General features: G+C 35.2%; 1 protein-coding gene across 1 annotated transcript in view; it reads left to right on the top strand.

The window, feature by feature from the left end:
- The first annotated feature begins 1,702 nt into the window (after positions 1-1,702).
- LOC135134860 (muscle segmentation homeobox-like) overlaps positions 1,703-22,469 on the top strand; it is a 47,590-nt gene continuing 26,823 nt past the window's right edge. Inside the window, exon 1 of the mRNA XM_064063722.1 lies at positions 1,703-2,267. Within this exon, the coding sequence (XP_063919792.1) occupies positions 1,754-2,267 (514 nt within the window). The 5' untranslated portion in view covers positions 1,703-1,753. The remainder of the gene's footprint in view (positions 2,268-22,469) is intronic.

The raw sequence follows: 22,469 nt of genomic DNA, 5'->3' as shown, positions 1-22,469 counted from the left end.
TTCAAAATATCTACAATTATCGATAGAAATGAAATCCATGTTGAATCTTAAAAAAATTTCAATTCTACCCCTAGTTATCTCTAATGTAGGTGTAGTTCCAAATAGCTTAGTTGAGAATTTAAAGTCTTTGCATTTGAATGATTCAATAATTGTCAAAATTCAAAAAGCTGTTTTGTTAGGAACATGTCATATTGTTCGTAAGTTTCTTGAACAGTCTGATCATGTCAGTCAGATTAGATTAGCACCAGTAGGTCAGAGTAGTGTAGGTCACTTTTCATGTGATGCGCGGATAAATGGTCGGTAGTTAGGCTAGACTTTTGGGGATGGGGTGAGATTAGAGAATAATAGCAGACTAATTTGTATGCTGTAATTCTAGAATCTCGAAAGTTGTTCTGTTAATCTAATCAATGCATATCATTACTTGGTCTTAGTACCCGTAATGATAGAAGTCTTGCCTGAATGCCGGTCATTTCCGGGTCAGTGGTGGGTCTTAATAAAATAAAATATGAATTATAATTTAAACAAACATGTTTATTTTAAATTAATTGAATTTATATTATCGAAACGGTTTATAATTTACAAAGTTCTCTAAAACCAATTTATTAACATATTAATTAAAATATTAATTAATACTTAAATGGGTTTCGATTTAATTAAATTTTCCGCATAAACGCGGTTTAAACACCGCTACTACGTCGTTTTATAACGCATTTTTTGCACCCTATTGTACAAAATTTAAAATCCAAAATAACAAAATTAAAATTAATTTTTTGTGTAACCTCTTTTTGAAATTATCCCTCAATATGGTAAACAAAACGCCCTCCAAAGCCCATCAGCGTCAAAAAAGTTCAAATGTTATCGCCATCTCTCCAGACTTAATTAAGAAAACGCCGCGTAAAATCGAAATTCCAATTACTCTTGAACAACCAATGAGAAATTCGCCAAGATAATGGAAAAATTAAAGCGAACGTTCGTGATTGCGATATTAAATTTTATAAGGTCTAATGAGGAGTGCTAAATGGCGAGGTCACTCTGCAATGGAAGATTATTGTTTTGTACAAACATAAAATAAGCTAACAAAGGAAGTACTCCCGACGGATAAATTGCACCGATTACTATACAAGCAGTCCTTCTCTGTCCCACCCGTGCCGCCCTCTCCTTTCACCCCCATCCCGCCTACAAACCCACAATTAAATAATCATCCACATTTCACAAGCCCATTATCCTGTCAATAACGATCGAAGAAATCGCAATTACATTTAATAACGTTATTAACTTAACGAAAGAAAAAGCGACAGCCAGAGCAGTCGTAAAAAATTAACGCTGCCAATAACACGAAATAACTAAGAGCATCTTTCGCCGTCGTAATTAAGTTATAACAATTTGAAAGGCCGCTTTAAAACGACCATAAACAAGTGCAAGCTCTTAAAGCTGCAGTTATAGTAATAACAAAAGTGTGGAAAAGGAAATAAAGGTGAGTACAGCGGCTCAGCCGCGTTTTCGACCCGTCTACACCTCCACACCGCGCGCCGCCCAATCCCGGACAGGTCCGCTGCGTTTTAGTTAAATTGCCCCGCGCGCGATTGGCGGAGAGCGCGCGAGGTGCTCAGAGGCGGGCCCGCACGCCCCGCCCCCTTAAGCCCCGCCTTCCGCAGCCAACTGCGTTAATGACGCTCGCTTGGTCAGTTCAGCTTGGGCAGTTACATGTAACAGTCGGTTTTAGCAGTGTACGATGACGTGTAGTGTAGTGTAAATGACATTCATGCTGAAGCAGTCGGAAAGTGCCCAAAGTATGACTATCCAAAGTTTGGACAGTTTGGACACTAAGAGTGACACCATGCAGAATGACAAGAATCAGCAGCTGACGAGCAAAAATGGACACATTAGTTTCAGTGTTGCGTCCTTGCTGGCCGACACGAGGCCCAGTTCGACGAATAACTCGACGCCCCCTCCGCAGAATCATTCGTCGGACGAAGAGTACGATTCCAACCAGGAGGACTCGATAGTGGATGTCGAGGATCTCAATTCAGATAGCAAGGAAGAAGGGTCGAAAGAAGATCTGCTTCAGCAGAGGGAACGGGACTTTGCTAAGGAGGCGGTGTTGAGTCAAGGGCCCATCAGGCCCACGCCGTTCTCGGCCCTTGCGGCGGCGGTGTATCAAGCGGCGCATCCGAATTGGTCGCACCAAGGGCTGGTCAACCCGTTCGCCGGCCCGGGGCCCATGTTCCAAGGGCCCACGCCGTTTGGAGTGCCCAGTTTGAATTCAGGTAAAAGCGGGAAAAGGCTAGACAGTAGAACCGATGACACTAGAAGAATGTTTTTGTTTTGGTCATGTTCGAACTAGTAGAAATAGGCTTCTAGAAGTTGTTGAAGTAGATAATTTAAGTTGAGGACCTCGTGTTCCACTACTACTATACCAAGTGTCCAAAAATTTTCACAAATGGAGAAATTTTGGTTATGGTGGTGAAGGTCTTTTACCGATTGTATTTTTCCTTACTGATGATAAATAACTGCAGTTGGGATCTTTTATGTTTTTCAAAAATCTCAAACTGATCTTCAGATTGCTTGCCATGAAAATGGTAACGTACTTAAGAAATGTTTTTCCTCTTTAATTTATTTTTTTGTCCGTTCTAGAGTATAGATTTACCTAATAGGTATAGTCAACGCACAATGAAAAAACCAGGAACAAATATGTTGGTAATGGAATATCAGTAGTTTCACCTTCATTAGGTTGTCAGCCTGTTAATAGTCATCAAAGTTGACATATGAATTTTAAAACTCTACGGGTAAGGAGTATTTCCTCGTCAACAGTTTGGGTTATCAACTTCAACGTGATTTGGTATGTCAAAATATCCACTGACAGAATGGTCAGCTGCCAAGTGGTTTTTTCATTGTGCGTTGACTTTACATATTGTTTTTTTAAGTTGCACAATTGTTGTGTTTTGGAGATGTCTAGAAATTTTTCTCAATCCCTTGTATTCATTTGATTAAATTTAAATATGTAAAAAATGCAACGTAGGTATATTTAATCCGAACCGAAAGTTGCTAGCCCCCGTCGGATTGGCCAAATATTGGGATTACAGAAATCATCAAAATGTAGATCATAGGCTTGATGGAAATAAGGGCCATATTTGGAAATAATATTTTGCTTAAGCAACAATACATCACCTAAATAAAATGCGCATCAAAAATTAGGGATATCGTTTAAAGTCATATTTTTTATTATTTTCGTATAGTAATCGAGTAGGCTTAGACTGAATTAATTAAAATATCCCTAAATTTTGACGCGCAGTTTATATTTCAATACAGACTATAAAAAAAAAAACAACATTAAAAATATTACATGTAAAGTTCAGATTATTATTATTATTATTACCGGATTAGGCATACATTCGTATTCAACAAAAAGCTAGGAAATATAAATACATAATTAACAATATGCGTTATATGTAAGTGTTTTTATAGGAATCTGGGGAAAAACCGCATAAATATTTAATTAGAAAATATTTACTTACTTATGCACATGTTCATGCAGATAAACGATATTTAACTGCTTTAATTTAAATAAATCACAATAGTAACAATTTCTGTACAAATTTTTGATAAGACCCAAATGCTCAACTGTACATCACTGACTAGTTGACATTGACTATTACCATCTCTCTTGAAAAATTAATAAAAATACGAACATTTTATTTAATACTGCTGACTTCCCTCTAAAGAAAATACTCAACACTGATTCGCTGAAGTTTGAAATTGGGCGTTTTAAGCTAAGAAAGTATTGTAATATGTTTTCCGAACGTTTCATGAGCCTAAAATATGAAAAAATAGGTCTCCCGTTTCCATATGGGTCGTGTGTGTCGATTTTTTTGTTTGAATCATAGTCACAATTTTAATCTACAGTGTACCTAACTGAGATACGAAATGTTGACTTTTAAAGGGAATTTTGTGGTGTAGACATCAAAAAAAAACCAGAACAGGGTGAAACTTTTAAGAACCACTGTTCTTAATGTGAACTTGGCCCATAAACGTGGTTGTAAATAAATGTTGTAAGAAAAAACTCGAAATCTGCATAAAAACCGTGGTCGTGGTCGTCCATCATCAGCGGTAGTTAACAAAACTAACAGATCTGGTTGACTTAGCCTCGATCTGCGAATATTCATCTGACCAGTGACCCCCAACAAGTTCGTCTTATTCTTTTCTAACTATTACACAAAGACAGATACAGATTAGTTTCTTGTTAACGTTTAAGATTATACCCTCTTCAGCACCGCTTAAAAAAGACAGGTAGATCGCCCTAATTGTAGGTTATCTCCGACAGCTTCCAATTTCGCAGAACCCTGATTTATCGGCCAATTCCGCCGGATAATTGAGTCACACCTCCCGGTCGGTGTGGCGACGCCTTAACATTCGCTCAAATACCCTACAATGCAAAAACCATGTCGACAAGTGTTTCAATAAGACACAAATCTCAAAAATGACTAACGACAGCGGCTCGAACCATACAAGACCACGAAGAAAAAAAACCAGCGCTAATCCGTCGTAAATTAGGCGCACTCTCTTCGATTATAATAAATAGCCGGTTGTTTGGAATTCCGCGCGATTAATAAGGATTAAGATGGTATAAAATGCAAATAATTTAATAGTGAAATAACTAATTGCATATAATGGTCGTTTATCGTGCGACGATCACGTCTTATGGTGCGTTCACACTGTCTAAGTACCGACGATAAAGTGTGCGAGGTATTTAAAATTTTCATTTGTTTAATGATGTTATCTGCTCTTATGACTAAGTAATTTACGCCGCCGCCGGCGATTAGCCGAAGAACTGAGAGCTGGAATTGCTCCTCCGTCGGAAGAACGATGCATAAAATCCGGAGATTACACGGAGCCCTCCGGTTAATTGAAAGCTCATCGACCCCGGAACGGTGCGAGCACAGGAAGAGGCTTCTGGAGGCGATTTTCAAAAATTACACAAATTGGAGCGAAATTGTAACCGAATAGGATTTGTACAAATTTTGGTAACTCTGCTTTGTTCCAAATATTATTTAGTCAAAAATTTTTTCGCAACACGTTTATTATGATCATGAATTCAAAAAAGAACTTGGACCTTTGTAAATTAAATTATCTATAATGACTGTTTTTTTGGAAAAGTTGAACCATTAAAATGTTTATGTACTTGTATGACTAATTTAAATAATAATTGTTCTTTGACGTATTTATAAAAGAACAACTTGTTGAAACATATCATTAACAACAACAAAGAAATAAAAAAAAATAAACATGTACTTTAAACTTAGTTACAATAAATAATTGACATTGTAATTCCACGTGCTTTTCACTAATGAACGAGGATTTTTTAAGTGAAAACAAAAACTATAGGTACAAGAGAAGAATTTTGAAGTTTCAATTAACTGATGTCAGAGGTGAAAATTATGTTCCTTGCCAAATAAGCCACCATAATTTTTGACATAAAAAAAACCAGAACGATTAGGCAAATAATACCCATTTCTACTTTAATACCGAAATATATCATTCTTTAACTACGTAGTAAAAATTCGACAATTTCACGTTTACTGTTAAAACTTGGTGCCTCAGACATAAATTACACTTGACAAAAAATTTTAAAAATAGCCACCGAATGTGTTAAACTTTTTAAAAATGCACGTTTGTATTAACGTAATCTTGAAAATATAGCCTCGTGTGCATATCTAGTGCATTTTAGCATTTTTACGTAGATAACAATTTACGTATAAATTTCAATTATTATTTAAAAACAATGGACTATTATTACAGCAGGAACTTACTGTTATAGATAATTATTATTGCACTTTAATTGCATGTCGTAGAAGCAATTCTCATACAGTTTAATTACACAGTTAGCGTTTAATGTTGAAATTTCTTATACCACCACACAGTTTATGAGTGTGCGGAAGGAAACATAAAAGGCTGTTTTCATAGTCACATGCGGAAAATAGGACGTCTTGCTATTTTTGGTTTACCGTACACACACGACTTAAAATTTTTAGTGTGTCATTTCGTTATAATAAGGGGGGAAACCGGGACAAAGTGATATATTATTCCAGGCTTCTTTTATGTTTAACTGGAAAGTTGGCTGGAATTTCAACCAAATTTGGTTTCAACAGGATGGTGCCCCATCTCATTATGGACTATTAGCTAAGTTTGGACGCAGATGCCAACATATTGATGGTTTAATAATGCAAATAGAGCATGAACTTCTAAGCTAGTCGGCCATATATAGCAGGATTAAGAATATCAATTCCTGAATATTTTACGGAGACACTATACACATAAAAAAAGTAGAAAAATAACAAACCTTATTATTTTCACCTTGCTTCGATTACTTTTAGTTTATATAATAATTTTCCGTTCTGTTCATTATACAGTATAAAGTCGTCACTATAATTCATTCTGTCTTTATGCAGTTCACCCGTTTGACAATAAATTGAAGTCCAAGTGACCTTTTCAGGTATAACAATGGAAAGAAATCACTTGGCTGTCGCTATACAGCAGCACCTAAACACATTCCATTAATTAAATTCCAATCAAACTGATTGTTGTAAGTTGTGATTTTTTCCAATTCCTGACATGCCTTTAGACTTTTCGTTTACGTGATAAATTTATGATCCAGGTAGACCGGTATTAATTACTGCCATATTTTAATCGCTGTTTGTATATGGAAACACCTGTGTGTTTTAATTAAGTGCAGCGCAACGAGAAAAATAAGGAAACTGAATGTTATAATTAATTATAAGAGACAGCGATTACTTAACGATTAACTTTGAAGCCAATTAATTAACGACTTATAAATGCCATTTTAAAACGAGCTGTATCGAGAGCAAACGTCAAACCACCGTACATGACTCGACCACATTACAACCACCATTTTTTGTCAATCTTAATAATACGAAGTGTCACGCATGTTACGCACGCAACTATCCCGAAAATAAATCACTCCGTACAAGGTGAAACTAAATTGCATTCACTTTACATAAAACAATAAAAGCGACTAATTCAAAATGTCATGACATATAATTAATCAGGGCAAAAAATTCTAATTAATTAGAACCGATAGTGAGCAGTACCGCAAGGATCCAGTTTCGATCGTTTTATTAATGGCCCGCTCACAACGCCTGCATTTTTATGCCATTACGTTATTAATTGTGTCGGCGAGAAATAAACATAACGCAACGTAACCGCCAATTATGCTCACGTGACTCGAATTTCAATTACTATAAGCGCTTAGGTATTCATACTCGGAACCATAATTCATAAATCAAAATTACTATAATGTGGCGTCTCACCGACGTAATTGAATGATTTCCGGGCAGAACAGCAGGTAATAGCCGTGTCGATAATGCAGGGAGCTGCACGGGCAATATGGAGCCTTAGGGCCGGCACACACGGCGCGTACCACTAGGCATATTTCCAAAACCTTGTCGTTGCACAATTTAGAGCCCAAAACTTCCCCGAGTGTTCGAGTTTCACACCTAGTGTGTGTTCCTCCTAATTACGTTTCGTCACGAACGCTACCGGGCCTAATTCCCCGAGCCGGTCCTGCCGAGCGAGATGGCGCTATCGCCATCCTCTAATTAATCCCCTGCCATTTGTAATATTAAAGACGTATTTTATAACGGCCCGAGGTGGGCCGCGCATAATTTTCAGGTGGTAAATTTATTTTAATTGGATTTTATTTGGGCGATGGTCGGCGCTCTCTGTTATTATCTCGTTAATAACTTTATTAAATTTCTTTTGTCTCGCCGACAGATTGCGCCCCGATCGATTTCGTGGCCCGCTCTCTTCAATTACAGGTTATGTAGAAAAGCGGGCTTGTTAACATAAATCTAGAAGGCTTGTCGTGGATCAGTCGAACAAAAGAGACTTCTGTCAAAGCCTAGCTCAAATCGCGAATCGAATTCTGATCCGGCGAGCTTGCATGTCGTCGTTCCATTGTTTTTGGATTTTGATGGATTTCCGCCAGATAAAGTTTATTATTCGGTAATTGTTGAATTTTGATGAGGGGTGACGGCGGCGATGGCAGACGGAGGTAAATCTTTTTTGGGACGGCGAGGGGAGAGGGGGGCGAAGCGATGCGTAAGCACAGCACGACAGAAACTACGTAGAACACCCTTAATACATCCAACTTTATAGAAAAAAATTATATCAAACTAATACTAATTATACAATTAGGGACTCGAAATGAAGCTAAAGTCCTGCAATATCTGTGTTCGGTGTATTGTTAAAGAACCTACACTATTGTAACAAACACAACACGAATAAGAAAAAAATAAATCTCAGGTTGGGAAATGGTGAAATGTCGTCTACAACATCGTTAACTTCAGATAGAGTTACATACAATTTTGACACATGACAGTTTACTTTGAAACGACGCAAACGACCGAAGTCTGTGTTCGTTAAACGAGGTTGTAATAGACCTTTTGCACGACTAAGATGGCCGCTGATTCAGTGGTACCAATGAAGTCAAAAAATGATAACATTTGTCAACACTCAAATTTAAGTTGGCACCACATTCGATTAGTGGATTTCGTGCTACCAAATTTAAAATCAGCCCAAATGATTCAGTATTACGATTTTTTTTTCATTTGATTGGTGCCACTGGCATCATAGTCGTGCAAAAAGTCTGTTTTGAATTCTCGGTTCGTCTAACAAACTAAAACGCGAGTCGAAGACGAGTTGTAATTTTATAGAGTAGGAGCAAATTCCTGTAGAATCTCCTCTACGGTGACTGGTTTCGTCTATCGCCGAAATCAGTCCGAGCCGAAAACGGGCTGTGATTTTCAAGCGGCAAATAAACCAGACGCGAGTCGAAGACAAGCGGTTACTTTCTAATAGCAAACAACAATAGTATCTAATAATAACATAAATAAACTGAGGTGTATTTCTCAATGTCACTACGAGTCCAAAAATTTTTAAAAAGTCAAAATATTATAACGTCAAAAATATTGAAATTCGATTTTGTTATTTTATTTTTCTTTATTTAGGCTAAGAAATTTCAAGCTTTACATGTTTCCTCATCAAGAATTAATAATTATTTTTTTGTCATGTTGTTATATCATTTGAACTATGGGATTTGTTCAAGTTTTTAATTAGGTAGTTGATCTTTTCAACATTTCCTACCCCAAACTTGTCTCTTGCAAAGTTCGTATAACCTTGGCATTACTTTTTACTTCCTGAGCGCGAAGCTAAAGAAGTGGTGTATTAGGGTCAATGTTTTCTCGACGTTTCATGACCCCTAAAGTACGAAAAAATAGGTCTCCCGTTTCCGCTTATTTGTTTGTCGTCTGTCGCCTCTCTGGGTCGGTTTTTAATAATGTCTAAAACTACTGGATCGATAGTCGTCGAATTTTATATGTGCTTTAAAAATATCGTGCACATGGTAAGTCGTTTAACAAAATTTATCTAATCATCCCCAACACCAACTTGATGGCGTCCCCTTATCATTTTGCTTAGTAAAAGGTAGCTAAATTTTACAAAATAAAATACTCCTGTACTCGTAATTTATGTATCCGCCTTGATTTTTGTCACCATTATTTTGCATTTTTAATGCAATATTTTCCACGTGTTTCATGTTATTAAATCACATAAAATTCGACAACCATGGATCCAGTAGTTTTGGAGATTATTAAAAAACGACGCAGACAGGCAGATAACAAACCAATAGACGAAAACGGGAGACCTATTTTTTCGTGCTTTAGGGGTTATTAAACGTCGAGAAATCATAAGATATGACTGATTTGGCAAATGAGAACCTTCTAAGAAAACAGAGGGCGGGTGGGCGGGGTTAATACTTGCTAAAATATGATCGATTTTGGCAAGTGGCATACTCGCTAAGAAAATAGAGGGTGGGTGGGTGGTACTAGTACCTGCGAAAATAAGATCGATTTTTACAAATGACATACATAAATGTGTTATCTTTCACTTTCTCGATTTGAGTTTCTCGAGTTTTCAGTTCCTCGTTTGGGTTTTTTATTTTCTTTATTTTCTCATTTTCCGATTTTTCAGTGTTTCGATTTTATATATATTTTCCAACTTTTGAATGTCTCACTTTAGAATTTCTTGAGTCTTCAATTTTTCATTTTTCAATTTTGCGATTCTTCAACTTTTCGGTTTTTAAATTTTTTGATTTTTCGACTTCTCGACTTTTAGATTTTTCGATATTTTGGTCGGTTACTCGATATTTCGATTTCCATATTTTCAATTCTTCAATTGTTAAATTTTTTGGGTTTTTGATCTTTCAATTTTGTCGATTGTTCAATTTTTCACTTTTTCGTTTCTTCATTTTATTGGTTGAAATTTTTCAAGTTAAATTTTTCGTTTTTTTAATTTTCCAATGTTTGAATCTCGTGATTAGGTTATTTTTTATTTATAGGAGTTATCATAAAAATAATAAAATTTTACAAAATCAAATCTTATAATTTTACAAAAAGACTGGATTTGTTCTCAGACCAATTGTTGTTTCTCTTGATGCCCGTTTTAGAAAATCAATCTATAAATAAAAAGACAGTAAGAATGAAACAAAAGTTATGATAATGGAAATTTGTAAGAAAAAAATTATCACAGAAAGTCCAGAACATCAACAAATTGTGTCATGTGTCGCTACACTGAACATTTTTCAAACAATGTGAAAAACTGGACATAAAAAGTAGTGAAGAAAAATATATCAGAAATGAAAAAATTAATAACCTTTAATTTGTGACTATTGTTATTATTCTATAAGAAAAATAGATACAGTACTTGATTCTATTATTTCCCAATTTCATTCTACAGAAGAACAAATAATGAATTTTATCTGTTCTGAATGAAAAATGGAACATATACTGTACAGGAATGAAATCGGTCGTTACAATGGGAAGAGGCTAGTATTTGTTAGGATAAGACCGATTTTGATAAATGACAGCAATATTAAGAGTAGTCACTGGAATGAAGAGGGGGTGGGTGGGCGGGGCTATTGCTTGCTTATAAAAGACTCTGTAGGAAAAAGTTAAACTTAGCCCCGCCCACCCACCCGTTTTCTCATTTGTTGCTCCTGAAATAAGAAATAAATCTTGTAGCAAATAGTATAACAAAAAAATTACGATTGATTATAATAAACAGCGTCGGTGGGCGGGGCTAATATTTGCTATAATAAGACCGATTTTGGCAAATGACATACCTTCTAAGAAAAGAGATGGTGGGTGGGTGGGGCCAGTACCTGTTCAGATAAAACTAATTATGGCAGATGAGATATCCTCTAAGAAAAGAGAGGGTGGGTGGGTGGGGCTAGTATCTGCTAAGATAAAACTGATTTTTGGCAAATCATATACATTATAAGAAAAGAGAGGGTGGGTGGGTGGGCTTAGTACCTGCTAAGATAAGACTGATTTTGGCAAATGAGATCCCTCTAAGAAAATGGAGGGCGGGAACGCGGGGTTGTATCTGCCAAAATAAGATCGTTTTGGCAAATGAAATACCCGCTAAGATGATGGAGGCCCGCCCACCTGCCCTCTAGTTTCTTGTGTGATGTCCGGTCAGGTAAGGTCAGACCAACCCAAGTCTAGTCAGGTCAGGTTAGGTCAGTTCAGAACAGGTCAAATCAGTTCATTCATATTCCACCTGCTTTGTTGAATTTTGGTTTGTTTCTTCTCCAGACCTTTAAAATGTTTCTGGCTTTTCTAAAATTCTTTTTATTTTTTGTTTTATCTTTTGAGCTGCTGTATTTTGAACATGGGAGTTCTTTAATCTAAGGCCTGAATTAATATCATCAAACGTGTAAAACTGGAAGTACTTGTTCCGCTTATTTTCCTAAGCTAAGACCATTCAAAGGCTTTTTAGGAATTGCGTTGTAATTTTTCGAAGTCAGTAAAATTTTTAATTTCTAAAAAAAATCGTTTGTATACATTAAACACTTCGATATTAGACCCTTGTCGTACTCCACAGCGCTGACTTTTTGGAACGATAGCCCATACAGAAAACGTCCCAAGAACGATTTTTGAAAAGTTTTTGAAAAATTGCACACACACTGTTTTCTACGCGGGGTTAGTATTTGTTAAGATAAGACTGATTTTGCTAAATGACTGAACAATATTAAGAGTAGTCACTGGAATGAAGAGAGGGTGGGTGGGTGGGGCTATTGCTTGCTCATAAAAGACTCTAGAGGAAAAAATTAAACTTAGCCCGGCCCGCCCACCCGTGTTCTCATTGCTTTCTCCTGAAATAAGAAATAAGTCTTATAGCAAATAGTATAGCAAAAAAAATACGATTGATGCTTGCTAAGATAAGAATGATTGTGGCAAATTACATACCCTCTAAGAAAATAGAGGGTGGGTGGGTGGGCGGGGTTAGTACTTGCTAAGACAGAACATATTATGGCAGATCTTATATTGCCAAATGACATTCTCTTTAAAAAAATAGAGGTGTTTCATTTGAAAACAACCACTTTTGAAACAATATAAAAAATCGTAGATAAAAAAATAGTGAATGAAAAATACATAATAAATGAAAAAATTAAAAACCTTTAATTTGTGACTATTGTTACTATTCTATGAGAAAAATAGATATAGTACTCGATTGTGAAAAAAGTCATTAGGGTTCCCACACTAAGAAGTTCCAGCGTCAATTTTAAATTAAAAAATAATAATCAAAAATCAAAAATGTCACAATCAAAGAAACTAGAGTATTAAAAACTTAAAACACAAAAAGATAAAGATTAACATGAACCGGAACAGTCAGCAAGAAATTAACCGCCTATTAGATGAACAATAATAATAATCAGACGTATAATTTAGGTCTAACATTTTTTTTCTCAATTGACCAATATATTATTTATGCAAGAATTGTGTATCATCGGTCATTCCGGTATTTCGTAGTTTTTATTTTCCGAGCGTAAGCTAAGGAGGTACTGTAATAGGGTTCATCTGACGACTTTCATGTTTTCTCGACGTTTAATGACCTCTATATTACGAAAAAATAGCTCTTCCGTCTCCGTCTGTGTCGTTGTTTAATAATTTTCAAAACTACTATGGATGTCCCCTTATCATTTTGCTTAGTAAAAGTTATCTAAATTTTATAAAATAAAATACTCCTGTACTCGTAATTTATGAATCCGCCTTGATTTTTGTCACTATTCGTTTAGATTTTTTGAGCAATGTTTTCCGCGTGTTTCATGAAGCCGATGTCACGCTCATGCATCAAATACCTCGTGGACGCGGTTAGGTAATTTTTTATTTATAGGAGTTACCATAAAACGAATAAAATTTGGCAAAATTAAATATTGCAATTTTACAAAAAAACTGGATTTGTTCTTAGATTAATTGTTGTTTCTGTTGATGGTGGCTATAGAAAATCGATCTATAAATAAAAACAGAAAAAGATTGAAACAAAAGTCATGATAATGGAAATTTGTAAGAAAAAATTATCATAAAACACTCAGAACAGCAACAAATTGTGTCATGTGTGCTTAAATTTTTTAAACATTGTGAAAAATCAAAGACAAAAAGCAGTGAATGAAAAATTGGTCGAAAGTTATTTAGACAGAACATCCCTCGTTGCTGAAGTACTATGAAATTCGCAAAACTAAGTTTTATAATTTTCCGAACACTCTGTATTTGCTCGACTGAGAACGATGTGTAAACAATAGCAATAATAATAATAATAATAATAATCATATACTAAAGCAGGGGGATTCATAAAATACAAGTGTGTTAGTATCATACATATTTTATGAAATTCAATATTGGAGAAAATCTTTCGAGGATGTCATCATGTTGTTGGTAGGCATGATTAGACAAATTTTGGTTAGAGTTTTACAATCTACATGATATTCCTAATATAAATATCAAGTTTGACAACAATCGGCCTAATACTTTCGGAGATTATCTGTCTAATAAAAATCCGAGCAGACGGCAGACAGAAGGACAGACAGACAGACAGACATATGGATAGACGGACAGACAAACAAACAGACAGACAGACGTACTCTAGGGGTCATGAAAGATCGAGAAAACGTAAAATAGAGAGTCGACCAACGGACTCGATTACAAAAGACAAAATATAAACCCCGCCCACCCACCCTCTCTCATTTCTGATGACTTTTTTATTCGTTGTTAGACCGAGGGGCGGAGCGTAACTGCAAAATCCATATTTGCCTACAAAAATGTATCATTTTGAACAAGCTTTAAGTTTTTTGTTGTGAAAAGAAGACTACGTATATTAAGAAAAACAGGGCAAAATGCAAGGATTGGTGCAATACTTGCTAAGATAAGACTGATTGTGGCAAATTACATACGCCCTAAGTAAATAGAGGGCGGGTGGGCGGAGATACTATTTGTTACAATAAGCCTAAATTTGGTGAATCACTAAACAATTTTAAGGGTAATCACTGGAATGAAGAGCGGATGGGTGGGCGGGGCTATTGCTTGCTTATAAGATTCTATAGGAAAAAAAAAAGTCAAATTTAGCCCCGCCCACCCACCCGTTCTGTTTTTTCTTCAAAAATAAGAAATTAATGTTATAGCAAAGAAGTAGTATAACAAAAAAAAAAGATTAACGCGTTTTTCTACACCCTACGTTCCATTAGTTACAAAAAAACATAACATTTCTTTTATTTGATACAACTCATAACTTTCTTATTCTTAAAGATAAACCTCTAGTTATTTGAGTAAATTTCTATCATCCTAAAAGATATATGTGATGGCAACCTCACATTTTTATTATCACTTCCTGTAGAAGCGGAAATGGCGTCAATTTTATTTTTTTTTATGGGACACTAGGTATATTATTTCATAAATGGAAAAATTGTTTTTTTGTAAAAAATCAAAAGCAACCAATATTCTAAAATCACACTTAAAACGTTATTCAATAAAATAGACGAAAAATTCATATTTATTGATGACAATCTAGTAATTTGCAAAATTGACACTCGTATTATCTAAGAAAATAGAGGGTGGTTGGGCGGGACTAAAACTTGCTAAGATAAGACTGAACAATATTAAGAGTAATCATTGGAATGAAGAGGGGGTGGGTGGGTGGTCCTATTGCTTCCCTATAAAAGACTCTCCATATCTCAATTGTGATAATTACAAAACTTCCTTCGCTTACGCCCGGGAAGTAAAAATATATCTAAAATGAAAAAAACTAAAAAACTAAATGGAAATAGAAGAAAAATAGATGCAGTACTCAGTTGAGAAAAAGCGAATTTAAATTAAAAAATAATAACAAAATCACAAACGCATGAGAAATATTACCATTAATTAAACTACTAAAAACTTAAAACACAAAAAGATAAAGATTGACATGAACCAGAATAGTCACCAAAAATTAACCGTCTAATAGATAAAAAATAATTATCAAACGTAGAATCTAAGTCTAGTAGTCTTCTTTTCAATTGACCAATATATTGTACATGCAAGATTTGTGTAGTTTTTACTTCCCAAGCGTACGCTAAGGAGGTATTGTAATAGGGTCCATCAGACGAATCGCTACTTTCATCTTTTCTGGACTTTTTATTAGACACATAATGATCAAAATTTGGCTAATCAACGATTTGTTGCATCCCCTCATTTTTTTTTAGGAAACGCTATTTCCATTTCATAAAATAAGATGCTCCTATACTTGTGGTTTATGAATCTGCCTTGATTTTTTTTCTAGGTATGCAAATTTTTGCAAAAATTTTATCGTGACATTTTTTATGCTAGATAAGATTACTTATTGTAGGAGAATCACGTGCTCGTGGTATAAAAATGTTGAATTACCAATGCATTTTTTTATTGATCAAATCAAAAACGATTTCCCCCATTTTTTAGAAAATTTGAGAATACAGTAATGTTGCGCCCGACTATGTTTAACGATAATAAAATAAAAATTATCATAATAAAAAAGAGATTAGATTTATTCGTACATAGTTATTTAAAAATAAGAGATTGGTTCCTTAAACAATAATTAACATATCATTTATACTCCGGAATTGACAAATTTTGACACAATAATGTTACTTTTTGCAAAAGCTCGACTCAATTATTTTCTTTATTAGATACATATTTTAAAGCACAAAAAATAAATGTATGATCTTTTTTTCTATAATCTACATAATATGCATTGGCCTGACATATTTAAATTTAATAAAAAATTCTATTTGTTGTGTATGTATATAATTCCAGAGTTAGATTAGAACAAGGGGGTCAAAGCGAGTCGCAGGAATTTGAAGGGAGCTAACTCGAATACAGCATGCATGTTTTGAAAGTGCGGAAAATTAACGTTCCGTGGTTGTTGCTGCAAACCAGAACAAAAAGTAAAAGGCGGCGTTATGAAGTGACAAATACGTGGAAACTGTTTTCGATTTTTCTTCTCGTTACGAAAGAGCGCCGTTAGGAAATCGTCTGGTCGCCGCCGTGGGTCTGTCAACTGTTGCGGCGTTTCGCAAGCGTATTAATTGAGTAATTAGTCGAAGATCTAAAGCCGTAAAACGTCGATAATCCAATCGCTTAAGAGAAAAGCCCCATAACGAAACAAATTAGAGTGAGAATCTGTCGGAATGGATTTGCGATTGCATAACAGTAGTTGAGAGTATCGTCTGGGAGTCAATTATCTGTGAGGTAGCCGTCCAGGTGCTTGTTTTTGGAATTAAACGATAATTTATTCGCACCAAATTGGTATAATTGGTGTCTCCGAGGTCGAAACGGCAACTGGAATGTCTAAAACCGGGAGCTCGTTCGCTTTAATTGAACTAATCTCCCGGACCATTCAGCATACATTAATTAACACATCGGAATTTGAATAAAATGCTCGTTATAGGATTGGAAAGTGGTGTTTTTGAATTTAAACTTAAATTGGTCGGTTTTTTACCCGGTCGTCGCTTTTACGACTCCCCATTGATAAAACTTGTGAAATGTATTTTGTCCGGAACGTTTTATGGCGGTCCACGATATTAATTATCGGGTCCGTTAATTCCAAACTAATTTAACTATTTGTTAATAAGCTTTTTTTCCGACTCCTCAGTTACGTAAAAATCGGGCGAAAATTTGTTGAGGAGACGTTTATTTTAATTAATCAGATGCAAAGTGGCGGATTAACGAGCGCTCCGGGGACTCCGGGACCCAAACGGCTCCAATTCGATACAAATTAACCATTGCGAAGGAAGGAATAAATCTCCGAACCAACACGGATCTGATAAAGGCAGCTACCGAAATAGCACAATTACAGAAGATTTATCAACTTCGTAGTAGTCTCTCGGAACAACTGCGCCGTTTACACTCGTTTTCGTTTTGCTCTTGCCGAGGTGATTATTTCACAAAAAGAATTCATGCCGAACTGACGCAAAGTGCCTTTTTTCGACCAACCGAACTTCGATCGTCAGATAGCACTTTCCATCCACTGTGAAGCGGCAGCTGATATTCATACCACTACTGGAAATGATAATTTTATTACTTCTTTTCTGAACCGTTCTCCCATTTTTGTTGCGTTTTGTTTTTTAAATTACATCATTTACTCTTAATTAACACTTTTTACTACAATTTCACGCTTCACAGTACGTTGGTACTGCAGACTGTACTAGCTTTGCGTTAATTTTAATCGTTTTATGTTTACGTTTTTTGATATTCAAGATAGGTACTCTCATAATTATTACAAAGATTTTACACTTTTTTCACTTGACTGTTCACTTTTCCTTCTTCCTTTAAAAAACTGAACGCATAAGTTGATTATGAGGAAGAAGAGGACGATTTTAGTATAACATATTTCCCATTGGTTAACCATGAAACAAACTTGACAATGTAGCAAAAATCAAGTGTAAATTAAAAATTAAAAATTATTTAGTCAATGTAACGTTACGGATCTCCATTCTTTACAAGGTTGTTAAAAACAATTCAGACAAGGTTTTGATACTACCATATGAATAATTTTCCCGCTCTGGTGGGTAGTGGTCTAATCCAATATCTTTCCATATTTCTTTGGTGTTTTCAAAAATTTTACTTTTAAGGGATGGATATTATTTCCTTTTGTCATGTTTCTTGACCCCTGATGGCTCCTAGAATATGAAAGAGTAGGTCCTCCATTTCCGTATGTCTGTATGTCCGTCGTATGTTGGAAACTGATAATCTTCGAGACTGGATCGTTTATTGTGAATTTTTAGACGTATTTTAAGAACGTATCCGTTATGTTTAAGTGAAAGTTCCGTCTAAATAACTTCAGGTCATTTTTTTCATTTGTATGCAATGTAGATTCCTTAGTTACTAATTTCTTTCTGAGAGTAGTGGACAGAATGATGGATAATTTTTTTTCCATTTTCTTGGCGCATCATAGGTCCTAGAGTAAAAAGAGGTAGGTCTTCCGTTTTCCTCTATCTGTTTATCGCCCGTTGGTGACTGACAACCTCTGAAACTACTGGACCAACTGCTGTGCAATTTTAGATGTATTTAACAAAAACTTAACTAAATTTTGCCTGATCTTTGTTACCAAAAAATGTTTAGCAACCTACTTTTCAGAAATCTGATTAGGGACGAATATATTGTCTGTACAAGATTTGACGGCGCGGAATCCTTTTTTGTTCTTCTGTTTCCTTTTCTTCGTATTTAAATTTTATAAAATATTATACTTCTAATACACTTGTGGTTTATGAATCTGTTTTGATTTTGTTACCCTAGGCATCTAAATTTTTCGTAAAAAAATTCCAAATTTCACCATGACATTTTTTATACTAGTCTACGATTATTGACTTTTGGAATTTTTGGAGAACTCCGTAGTGGTCCTATAAAAATGTAAAATTGTTAGCGCTTACCTACAATAATATTCAGAAGGTTTTACTCCATTGTAGCTTAATTAATAATTTTAGTCGCCTGCTCTGTTTTAAGTGGGCAGAATCATTCAAATTAAACAGTTCTTACATGCTTAATCTTCGCATTCTTTCGATGTATAGACATAAACAATCGAAGTTAAGAATGTTGTGTTAATATATTAATTTCCTGTTGCTTATCTGCTTTAAATATATGTATTGAATGCTGTCGGTATCACATGCTTCTTTACCTGTATTTTGACAGTCCACATGTATCTTTATTTTAGGTTATATGGGTTGTCTTAAAAAATAAATAAAATTCGGAAAACTAAATTTTATTATTTTCGAAGAAGTTGTATTTATTTGACTGTACAATATATCTGTACTGTAGGATGTAATTATCATAAAGAAAGTGTTTTTCATGTGTTTATGATATTCCATCTTCAGAAAGTACTTCCAAAACAACATTCTTTACGTAGGAACTGTACATTTTTCATACAACTGCTTTCCTTATTTAGTTTAACCAATTTTTGTTTTGGTTGGTTTATATTTAAAATTAATAATCTAGATATCTACGGTAAGAAAATCAAGACGGATTCAGAAACCACAAATATAAGAGTTTTTTTTTCTTTAATTTAAATAACACTTAGTATGGTAAATTTCGAGGTGACGTGATCACGTTGTTGCTGGGTATGATAAGACAAACTTTGGTTGGTTGGTCATCTAAAGTAGCCCAAAAGCTATAAGGTTATATGATTATCATAAAAGTAAATAAATACCTCCTTTGTGTGGTTCGCACTAAGCTTACCGGTTGGCAATAAATCGTCTTCTAAACACTTCTTGCTCACATTTAACAGGGTCGGCTTTCAAAGCGACTGGTTATTTCAGAACCCTCTGCGGCTGCAGGTAGTAGCCGATTAACGGAGTGGTGGATTCAGATATTTAGTGAGAGCCTGAGAGCCGACCCTGAACAAAACGACAACAGCCGGTCGAGCTGCACTGGACACGTTATTTACTATCCGAAAACCTTTTCTATTGTAAACAACTTAACTTCGACACAATGGGATAATTTTATGATGGCCATATAACCTTATAGCTTTTGGACTACTATACACAATATTCCCATTGTACGTATAAAATTTGACAACAATCGCTCCACGAGTTTCGGAAAGCACAGATTGACAGATGGAAACGGAAGACCTACTTTTTCGTACTCTAGGCGTCGAGAAAACATGAAAGGTGCTATTTGCCGAATGGACCCAATTAGAACACTTCCTTAGGTTACGCTTGAATAAAATTGTCATTGGTGTATTCAGGAAATCTGGTCAGGGGTTACAAAGCGTTATTTCAAAAACAAATTTAAACAATTTTTTATGATCACATGTTCTTTCTTTTTTACCTACTTTGTTCTTGTGAATATATTTTGAAGAGAAATACGAGGACTGAAAGTTTGAAAGCACACTGAAATTTTTTATAAATTAATATTTCCAGGGTTTTCAAAAAGTACTTTTTTTTTTGTGTGGAATTAATTTCATCACCCACCAATAAAGACAACAAAGGGCGGGTGGGCGGGGATAGTACTTGCCAAAATAAGACTGATTTTGGCAAATGAGATACTTTAAGAGAATAGAGGGTGGGTGGGCGGGGATAGTATTTGATAAGATAAAACTGATTTTAGCAGATAACATACCCTCTAAGAAAAAAGAGGGAGGGTGGGCGGGGCTAGTACCTGCTAAGGTAAGGCTGATTTTGGCAAATGACATACCCTCTAAGAAAAGAGAGGGTGGGTGGGCGGGGCTAGTACGTGCTAAGATAAGACTGATTTTGGTAAGTGATTTACTCTCTAAGAAAATAAAGAGCGGGTGGGCAGGGCTAGGATTTGCTAAGATAAAACTGATATTACCAAATGGCGAACCCTCTAAGAAAATAAAGGTTGGTGGGCGGGGCTAGTACTTGCTAAAATAAGACTGATTTTGCTAAATGGTGTTTTTTTTCCTCAAGTTGTCGTTGTTGATCTACAATTTAAAAACAATGTTGATGCTCTGGCATATAACTTTGAATAACGTAGAATCAATTCGAAAATTTTAGAAAAATTGGAAAGAGGGGAAATGGGTTTGTAATCTTTAACGTTAGATGCATCACCGGACTTCAAGATAGTTTCCCCTTATTTGAGAAAACTGAAATATGGACATTTGAAAATTGTAATATATAATTATGTTTTAACAAACACTCTGTACATAAAAATTTAATTTCATCTCTCCACAAAATATTGAAACACGAATGTTAAAAATAACCCTACTGGAATTTCTCAGCTGTCTTTTTTTGATAATGTGAAACCTTCTCGGGGGTCTCAACTGTCTTTTTTTGATAATGTGAAACCTTCTCGGGGTTCCCAAATGTCTTTATTTTTAAAGAAGGTGAAAGTTTCTCGGAGTTCACAGACGTCTTTTTTTTAAAGAAGGTGAAACCTTCTCGGGGACCCCAACTGTTTTTTTTTAATAATGTGAAACCTTCTCGGGGGTCTCAACTGTCTTTTTTTGATAATGTGAAACCTTCTCGGGGTTCCCAAATGTCTTTTTTTTTAAAGAAGGTGAAAGCTTCTCGGAGTTCACAGACGTCTTTTTTTTAAAGAAGGTGAAACCTTCTCGGGGACCCCAACTGTTTTTTTTTAATAATGTGAAACCTTCTCGGGGGTCTCAACTGTCTTTTTTTGATAATGTGAAACCTTCTCGGTATTCCGAAAAGCCTTTTTTTTAAGAAAATGAAACCTTCTCGGTGTTCCCAAATGTCTTTTTTTTTAAGAAGGTGAAATCTTCTCGGAGACTCCAACTGTTTTTTTAATAATGTAAAACCTTCTCGGGGGTCTCAACTGTTTTTTTTTTGATAATGTGAAACCTTCTCGGGTATCCCAACTGTTTTTTTTTTAATAATGTGAAACCTTTTCGGGGGTCTCAACTGTCTTTTTTTGATAATGTGAAACCTTCTCGGGGTTCCCAAATGTCTTTTTTTAAAGAAGGTGAAATCTTCTCGGAGACCCCAATTGTTTTTTTTTTCTTTAATATTCTGAAACCTTCTCGGGGGTCTCAACTGTTTTTTTTTGATAATGTGAAACCTTCTCGGGGTTCCCAAATGTCTTTTTTTTTAAGAAGGTGAAACCTTCTCGGGGGTTTCTAAACGGTATTTTTTAAGTAGGTGAAACCTTCTCGGGAGTTCCAACAGTCTTTTTTTTTAAGAATATGAAACATTCTCGGAGGCCCTAAGTATCTTTTTTTTTAAGAAGTTGAAACCCCAGTTGTCTTTTTAAAGAATGTGAAAGACACCTTTCCGGCAATATAACTCTTTTTACTTTCAAAAAGATGAAATTTTTTTTTTCTTTTGCACTGTGACCACTACTTCTATATTGTTTTTACTCCATCGATATGTTATCAGTTTTCACAAAAAAATAAAATTTCACAAAATCAAATTTCATAATTTTTCAAAGAAGCAGGATTTGTTGGATCGTAGTTCAACGGCGGGGGAAGTTCTGTCGAAATAAGGTTCGACCAATTTTTCTAACTTCAAAAAGTTTCTCTTTCTCATTTTTCAAACTGTAATTTTTCTACCAATTTTTTTATTTTGCGTTTATATCTTACTACTGCTTGAATGACATCATGGCTTTCAGGCACAATTATCCAGCTAATTTTAA

This window comes from Zophobas morio, unplaced genomic scaffold, assembly GCF_036711695.1.
Source record: "Zophobas morio isolate AGI-343-1 ecotype UQ-CSIRO unplaced genomic scaffold, CSIRO_AGI_Zmor_V1 ptg000004l, whole genome shotgun sequence".
Lineage (NCBI taxonomy): Eukaryota > Metazoa > Arthropoda > Insecta > Coleoptera > Tenebrionidae > Zophobas > Zophobas morio.
The sequence above is the reverse complement of the archived record's forward strand: the minus strand, read 5'-3'. Positions and strand labels throughout refer to the sequence as shown.